The following is a 9,831-nucleotide window of genomic DNA, read 5'->3' as shown; positions in this document are numbered from 1 at the left end:
AGATATTGAGTATACCGTTATTACTATAGCAACTAATATAAATATTTATATTATCAAATTAAATATATACATACACACACACACACACACACACACACACACATATATATATATGTATATATATATACATGAAGAGAGACAGTGATAAAGAGAGGAAAGGAAAAAGGAAGAGAAGAGAGAGAGAAGAGAAGAGAAGAGAAGAGAGAGATAGATACATAGAGAGATAGATACATATATATATATATATATATATATATATATATATATATATATATAGAGAGAGAGAGAGAGAGAGAGAGAGAGAGAGAGAAGGGGGGGGTTGTTAGCATTGATGCCCGAGGTTGTCATTTCGACAGAAAATGACGCGTTCATTTTTCTGCTTGACAAGGTGGATTCAAAGTTGCCCACATTTCGAAATATGTAGAATTCTATTTTCGCTGTTGTTTTTATGGTATTTGTTGTTGTTGTTACCGTTGTTGTTGTTGTTGTTCTTCTTCTTCTTCTTCTTCTTTTTCTTCTTCTTCTTCTTCTTCTTCTTCTTCTTCTTCTTCTTCTTCTTATTATTATTATTATTATTATTATTATTATTATTATTATTATTATTAATGGCGAATCTATCGTCCGGGAAACTTAGCCGCAAGAAATTTTGGGCCACTGACGTCATTGGCGACGCGGTATCATGGCAACACAGTGCGAATGGATGCAAGCATTGGAAAGGGTGAGTGCGGAAGAAAGGATGAGGAAAGCAATCTTTAAACAATTGGATGAAAGGAATAGAGAATTTGGAAAGATGGTGAACGACAATAGCAAAAAGAAAGAGAAAACATCAATTCTTTCTTAAGATACATTTAGTTATGTAAATGTTAAACGTGACAGACCAACGAAAATGATATTTGTACTTGTACTGTCAAACTTGAGCATGACAGACCAAGCTAAATGCTATTTCAAACTTAAGCATGATAGACCAAGCTAAATGCTATTTAAAACTTGAGCATGACAGACTAAGATAAATGTTATTTAAAACTTGAGCATGACAGACTAAGATAAATGCTATTTCAAATTTGAGGATGACAGACCAAACTAAATACTATTTCAAACGTGACGATGACAGACCGATGAAAATCATATTTTCACTTAAGCATGACTCATCAGCATTGCCATTTAAAATAACGGCGTGAAAATTTTGAACGTAAGTTTGACAAGCAAACTGACGGACAAAACTAATTAATAGAAATGTTTGGTCGCAATCTAAAATAAGATGCGTCCATGAAGTCTAAGTGCGATAAAGGAAACGTTAAAAGACTTCAGCGTGCCTGGCGGAGCGACGTTTATACAGATGCGATGATGCGTTTGAAAAAGAAAGAAGTTAAAATTACAAAAATAAAATAAAAAAATGAAAATACACCGCAACACGAGGTTAAACTTGCGGAAGACGCTCTGTTTTATGGTTGTTTTGAAAATGGAACGGAAATTTAAATTTCGTTCCGTTTGAATCTTTTTTGTAAAAAAAAAAAAAAAAAAAAATGCGCATAAGTAATCAAAAGAATAGCATTCAACAATCGTACTTTTTATGTAAAAAAACAACAACAAAAAACATTGTATTAACAAAAACAAAATATACCTTTTTGATATTTTTTACATACGTCCAACTTACAACGAATAAACACCCTAACCTCCCAATGTTAAGAACGGCTTTCGGAATTTGGCACTTCGGGCATATGACTGTTTTGGGCAAGACACCAGGTTTAATGAGAAACCTCCTACTTAAATCTTGTTCCCAACATTTTAATATTGCATTAAAATTCTTATATTTCAACTTGTGCTATCCAGTTTTCAAAACTTTTTCTTTTTACAAAGGATTCACCATGTAACAAGGCCCGAAGACCACTCGCGGATAAAGGTTAATGGGTATACGTAAGTAGTGGAAATTTTGTAAATTGAATTACTTAGGGGGATGGTTCACCAAGAACTTGTTTACGTTGGACTTGAAGACAAATTGTAGGCAGCTGGAAAGCAGGCAAACGGAGTTCCACAGGCGTGCAGTTCTAAGAAAGAAGCTTTCGTCATGGAATCTACGTTTAGGTTTAGGTACAGATAAAAAGTCGGGAAAATTATTGATAGCGGTTTTGGCTAGATGAGTGTTTTTCGTGAAAGTTTGGAGAGGGGGGACCATAGATTGAAGCTCAGACGAGCACTTGCCATGAAAATAACGATAAAACAGAGACAGGCTCGCAACATCTCTTCTGTGGGGAAGAGGTTGCAGGGAAGAGAAAAGGGCATCCCCCACTAAGCTACGAAGTCTATTTTGAACTCTGCCAAGGAAGGATAAGCTGCTTCTAGCACTTCCTGCCCAGATGTGGCAACAGTACTCCATCCTTGGACTACTTGGCTTTTATATAGGTAGAGAATTGCATCAGGAGTAAGATCTCTACTGGAGCGGTAGAAGGGTCCCACCATTTTTCCAGCGACCTTGGCAATGAATTTGATATACGTATTCCATTTCAGCTCGGGAGTAAAGGCCAAGACAAGAAGCTTGTAAAAACATAGAGCCTTCACAAGACGAGAGACGTTCATTTCAATTGATGCCAGATGGGCATCAGAGCATTTATAATGTAAAGACCGAAGCTTAGTTTTAGATGCATTAAAAGTAATCAGCCACCTCTTTCCCCATTGTACCGCGTGCTCAAGATCAGAGGAGAGAGAATCGGAAAGAACTTGGTTGTTTACGGTCTTTGATGTGCTGCCATAGATTGTAGTGTCGTCAGCATAAATGTCTACAGAAGATGTAAGGATGTGATTCGGAAGATCATTGATGTAGATCAGGAAGAGAGTTTGCCCAGGATTGAGCCCTGATGGACTCCAACATTAATACTGAGAGCTTCTGATTTCTTCCCCTCGACCTCTACTCTTATAAACCTATCAGAGAGAAATGATTTAATTATTGAGAAGACATTTCCAGCTATGGTATAGCTGGAGATCTTGTGAAGTAGACCTTTATGCCATACTTTATCAAAGGCCTTTGATATGTCAAGAGCAATTGCCCAAGAGAGGAAGCATATGAGATATAACTGTAAGCACGTCTTCTGTAGATCTAGCAGAACGGAAACCATATTGCACATCACTAAGAAGGCTATTTGGCTGAGATGGTGGACTAGTTCTCTATTTAACACAGATTCCAGCAGCTTACTGATGACGCACAGGAGACGTATTAGTCTGTACTGAGAGGTAGATGAGCCATCACCCGAATTCTTAAATACAGGGCATATTGATGAGATTTTCCAAGGTGTTGGGAAGCATTTCTCCTTAAGACAACGCTTAAATAACTATGTAACTATGTGCGCTAGTTCTGGTTGAAGCTTTTTGAGCACTATAATTGGAATGCCGCCAGGACCGGTTGCTTTACTGGAATCAAGGTTTGTGATTAGCTTGGCAACACCATGTACAGATATTTGTATGTCGCGTAGCGTGTTTTCAGATACACGAGGAAATACTGGGGGTTGGCAGTCTTGGTCGTAAAGGATAGAATTAGCTGCAAAGTTCTTGGCAAAGAGTTTGGCTTTGTCTGATGCTGACAAGATTACCTCAGGTCGATTGATGATGGTTGCAATAGAGAACACACTTCTGTTCAGGATTCTGTTTGCTATTTGCCAAAACTGGTGGGAACCAAGCCGCTGCTCAGCTACTTTGGACTTGACGGACATACAACCCTCTCGCATTCTTTATTACTTTTTTTACAATGGTTACTGGCGATCTTGAAAACGGCTTTAGTCTCAGTACATTTACTATGTTGGAAGCAATAGAAAAAGTGATTTCTGTGCGTAATGGCAGCAGCACATTCTGGAGAGAACCACGGCTGGCTGTTAAGTTTTTGCTGGAACTTTTTCGATAGTATGAAACGGTCTATACCTACAATTAACCATTCCGTCATGTCTGATACTATGGACGACACATCCTTTTTAAACATGGAACGCAGAGGTAGATTTGATATAAATGTACGGAAACTATCCCAGCCAGCCATAGAGTATCGATATAGTGTAGGATCGAGAGGTATGTCTGAGGACCTATACATTTTTATCTTAACTGATACAGTAGAATTATTGGAAGATCCCAGTGGAGACAGAACGGAAGCTGAACACAGTTCATGGCAAGTTGTGAGAAAAAGGTCTAGGAGTCTTGTCGGGGACACTGGTGGGTTCATGAACAATCTTTGTGAGGTCAAAGCAATGAAGAAATCGTGACACAACCTCCTATCGTCATCTATCTTGTTTGAGTGAGTTAACCATTCCACATTGTGAACATAAAGTCTCCACAGACGTGAATGTTTTCTGAGGGGTACGCATACAGGAAGTGATTAATTTCCTTAGATATTTTTTTAAAGATAGTAAGTCCATTTTTGTGGAGGCGATAGAGTGCAACTATGAACGCGATAGTGTGAGCAAGTGTAGCCCGGAAGACAATATTGCGTCAATTAGGATCTTCTCTGGAGATGTCCCTACCACATGGAAAGTCGTCTTTAATGTTGGCACATAACATATGCCCATGGCGATCTTGGGGGGTCAGATTTAGAGGTTAAGTTAGAGTATCCTTTAATTACGAACTCATCAAGGAAGTAGTCGTTCCAATGCCAGTATCGCTTAGGAATAATAGATCTGGTTTACTCTCCTGTAATACGAGTATAGTTTGAACCTCTGAAACGTTGGAACATAGACTCCTGATATTCGAGAAGGAGACATGGTAGGGGGGTTCTACGTGAGAAGTTGGAGATCCTGGTTTAATCGAGTATTTTTTTTTCTGGAAACCTTTCATGATTGAGATTTGGGATTTGTGGAATAGGTCGACAGACTTGCTTAGAGCAAGGCAGACAGGGAAAGTAAGAGAAAAAGAAACGAAGAGATTTTTTTTGTGTAGCACATGATAAGGTAAAATCGTAATAATTACTCACTAATATAGCATCGAGAGGCCCCACTGTATGGTCCAGAATCCATTCACAAAATGGCAATACAGCAGCCCTAGTACTTTGCACCTGCTGATAGGACATCATCCTCAGTGGTTATCGAAGGTTTGGGTCCCTGACTATCAGGCGGATAACGTCAGCCCAGTTAAAACGTTTCCTTTAGCACCCTTACTAGTGACATAGCCATAAAGATAGACAAAGAAACAGATTTTCGAACATCTCTGGCAACTGTTCACACAAGACACTGACAACCTATTATACAGATGTTTCTTCTGTCAGAAAAAATCACTCATTGAGTTGTATTTTACCTGGGATTTATTCGTCTTATGGATTCCCTTGTCGGAGTTTGGTATGCCGCGTCTTTTCCTAAATTTTCCTGGTTCTTACTCTTTTTTCCAGCAGGGTCGTCCACCCGTCTGTTTACTATACATGTGTAAACAAATCATACCAAGAATATTCCATTGACAATGATGAGTGGGGTATAACCTGGTGGGAGTATAACCTGGTGGGAGTATAACCTGGTAGGAGTATAACTTGGTGGGAGGTTACAAGCACTGGCCCGATATAAGGAATCCTTGATCACGAGCACTGAATATAACATGGAGGTGGTTGGGGCTGTAAGACGTAACACCCTTCGATATGATGTTGGGATTGTAAGATGCAACTCCCTTCTGTAACCAATCTAAGTTAGCCAGCAAATTTCCCCGCTAAAAGCGATTGATCAAAACCAATTACTCACATTTTTCCTTTGCATTAGGTCTCAGTAATAATCTTCGATTTCCACGGGTAACGACGACATCAGGGTCATCATAGGCCAGTCCAGATGACCTATCTGAATTGTCATCAGTACAATTTTCAATTGACAACCGCCATTCGCACTAGCCCGAGCGCTTAACCGAAAACAAAACAATTATATTATCTCAAGGATTCTTTGGAAACCCAACCTATCATTATTTAATCTATGAAAAAATAAAAATTGGAAAAGTTATGGCCTGTTGACTTTGCGCCCAATTCATGACTGAATAGGGTTAAAATTGCGTTAATTTTTGCTTTTAATTCCAAGGTTTGTTGTGCTACATTTAGTCGACTATGTCACAGAGCGGACAAGGATTGAAACTGGCACGCCGCTGGTAACAGCTGAAAGACTATCATATGCAGATAACAAAGTCACATCAATTTACTTAGCGGGGTGATTGTACAGAACCACTGCTGAAAACTTTCAACACGGAAACGTAAAAATAAAAAAAAAATGGCGGACAAGATGTAATTTGTTTAAAAGAAGACAAAAAAATTTTTTTAAAAAAAATGAGAAAATAAACTAAAAAAAATATCAATTCAATTAAAAATGAAATAAACGAAAATAAATAAAAATTAATTTTATTCCCTATTAGTGGGTTGGCGAACCCCCCCCCCCAAAAAAAAAAATTAATAATGTCTTGAAATAATTCTCCATGCAAATACTAAAGTCATTTGTTTTTAGAATCGTTTAGAAGTTTGAAAAAAAATATTAGAATATGAGTATCTATTAAATTATAACAAGTATTTTTATAAAATTATGTAGCTTAGAGCATAGAAAGTCAACTTACAAGTAATCCTTATTTCATTTGATAACGGCTCCCTGAAAATTGATAGGGTTCATTCTAAGAGAACTCTCCCTCAATCCCGATCCCAAACAGGAGCTTCAAAGATCAAGGGGTTTCCTAATGATATTGGTAGTACAAACAATAACCGAATTCCCCCAAACCAGTTTTCTTTGAAAAAAAAAAATACCCTTCCTGATGATTTGATACCATACCTACTACCACTTAGTTTTTATTCTATGCTCCCTCAAAATTCAACGAAACGTAATGGCCACAAATAATAATAATAATAATAATAATAATAATAATAATAATAATAATAATAATAATAATAATAACTAGCGGGACCTGTGGAAATTCCACAGGGGACTCATTCATACGTAATATATTGATGTTGGCATTTTTGTAGATGTTCAGTGTAAATGGAGACGCTCTGATATTATTGTAGCTCTTTTGCTAAAACCGCAAAAGTATTTATCTAAGTTAGCACGAACACCTGGCAAAGCCCGGTCGTAAAGTACGCTTAAATATGATATTTTAATTCTTTCAGATTTTGTATATATTATTATAGAGTTAATGTTCCATCGATTTTTGTATATTATAAAGTTGCGATTTCTCTCTCTCTCTCTCTCTCTCTCTCTCTATATATATATATATATATATATATATATATATATATATATATATATGTATATATATATCCATATGATTTGGGTGCATTAGCTTGAATTGAAACCGAAATAAAAACTTATGAATATATATATATATATATATATATATATATATATATATATATATATATATATATATATATATATATTCATAAGTTTTTATTTCGGTTTCAATTCAAGCTAATGCACCACAAATCATATGGATATATATATATATATATATAATATATATATATATATATATATATATATATATAACTTTAGTTCCTTCAGCCGTAATCGAAACTGAAACCAAAACTTATGAAGAAGTCTTGACAAAATTATTTACAAAAAAAAAAAAAAAAAAAAAATAGATGACTTAAGTGTCATCAACTATAATAAAAACCGAAACCAAAACTCATGAAAAATTCTTGGTAAAATTATTTATGACAGGAAATGGAAGTACATAACAATTAAACGACCCGGGTGTAATGTAACACAGAAAATAACGCACATGCTATCGTGTTAATATATAGATAAGATAATAGTTCATTTGATTATCAAAGCTGTGATTTAACTCATATATATGCATAAATATATATTTATATATAGAAGTATATACGCATATAAATGTGTGTGTATATATATATATATATATATATATATATATATATATATATATATATATATATACAGGCATAGATATGTGTGTAAATGTGTATAGATGCATATATATGCATATATATATGTTTATAGATACGTATATTTTTAAATGTAAATGATGATTGCAACGTCTTGTCAGACGAGTGCCACTCCCTCAGACACTTAAAGTCCATGAGCCCTAACATGACTTTTTATTTATTTATTTATTTTTTTAATAGTACTGCGAATTCATACACTCAAGCAGACATAAAACTGAAGACGGTCATTGCTATATATACATATATATATACGTACACGCATACACACTGATACACACACATATCCATAAACATACACATATATACATTCATACACAATATAATAATACATATACGTAAACACATGCATACATACACAAATATATACGCATATATACACACACATATACAAATACAAACACACATATACATACATATACACATACGTACACATATATGCACATATACATACACATACATTTAAATAGATATACATATGCATACATATCTATGCATTTATACACAAACATATTCATATGCATAGATACACATACATATACATACATACACAAACAAACATATATATACATATATATATACAAACACAAACAAACATATATACACATAGATATATACATATACATACACAATACATATATAAACATACGTACACATATACGTACACACACACGGATACATATAATGATGGCAGATCAATTATTACATGCTTCCAACATTTCAAGCCTACACGCGTCACAACTTTTCCATTGATATAGGACTATTTTATAGACAAATGCCTGAAGGAGTATCTATACAAAAATGATATTACAGAGATTTAGCTTTGTACGACAGCTAAATCTCTCTCTCTCCTCTCTCTCTCTCTCTCTCTCTCTCTCTCTCTCTCTCTCTCGGTTCAAAATGTTGAGGTCCAGCAACAAGCAAGAGCAAGATAGCCAGCAACTAATTAAACTGCAGACCAGCTTACTGCGGGTACTGGTCTCCCGCTTTATGGTTTTTTTAAATCAGAGATTTGCTTCTCCTAGAGGGGTTGCCTTCACCACGGCTTACGGGAGCCCTCTCCACCCCACATACACATGGAAATAAACACATGCATGCACATATACATGCATACACACAGAATGTGCGCAAATATACATATGCATGTACACACACATGCAAACATACACACATAGAGGAACACATTATAAGCATGTACTTAAATATGAATACACAAACATGTAAAATACACATGAAGGAGCGTTTCAAAAGTCATATATCCTCAATGATCAGGATGAAGGTAATGGCTACAATTCAATGAGTTTGACAAAAAAAATCCAAAACAAACTAAATATACACCACGAATCAGACGAAAAATCCAAATGAATAGAACAGCGTTTCAAACGGCTGGATTTTTTTTTAATAAAATGTTTGTACACAAAAGCTTACAAACCGAAGGCAAATAATGATGACGAACTTCACACATTATTTACAACTAAATATACACAGAATCAGACGAAAAATCCAAATTAACAGAACCGCGTTTCAAACGGCTGGAGTTTTTTTTGTTTGTTTTTTTTTTTAAAATAAAATGTTTGTACACAAAAACTCACAAACCGAAGGCAGACAATGATGACGAACTTCACACATTATTTACAACTAAATATACATAGACTCAGACGAAAAATCTAAATATGTATATACATATATATGTATGTGTATACATGTATATGTCAGGTCATGTCATATGCTACTGGTACCATGTAACCCAGTACTACCTGCCTCATGATTGGGTCAACGGCGACTAAACTGGTTCCCCCACCAGACCTGTTTGGTGGCTAGTCTCCCTGAAGGATTAAAAACAAGGCCTTTCAAAGGGCGAATAAACCCTTTTTCAGGGTCAACGGCCAACTAGCACCGTGTGTGTTTGTGTATATGTATGTGTTTGTTGGGGTGGAGAGGGCTCCCGT

The 9,831-nt window shown here is 35.6% G+C and overlaps 1 protein-coding gene across 1 annotated transcript in view; it reads left to right on the top strand.

Annotated features, from left to right (window-relative positions):
• The first annotated feature begins 679 nt into the window (after nt 1-679).
• LOC145256180 (histone-lysine N-methyltransferase SETMAR-like) overlaps nt 680-9,831 on the top strand; it is a 36,197-nt gene continuing 27,045 nt past the window's right edge. Inside the window, exon 1 of the mRNA XM_080114768.1 lies at nt 680-718. Coding sequence (XP_079970894.1) covers nt 680-718 — 39 coding nt within the window. The remainder of the gene's footprint in view (nt 719-9,831) is intronic.

The sequence above is a fragment of the Euprymna scolopes genome, chromosome 32 (assembly GCF_053919585.1).
Source record: "Euprymna scolopes isolate OS-2025 chromosome 32, ASM5391958v1, whole genome shotgun sequence".
In the NCBI taxonomy this organism is placed as follows: Eukaryota; Metazoa; Mollusca; class Cephalopoda; order Sepiida; family Sepiolidae; genus Euprymna; species Euprymna scolopes.
Note: the sequence above shows the minus strand (reverse complement) of the source record. Positions and strands in the feature narration are given on the sequence as shown.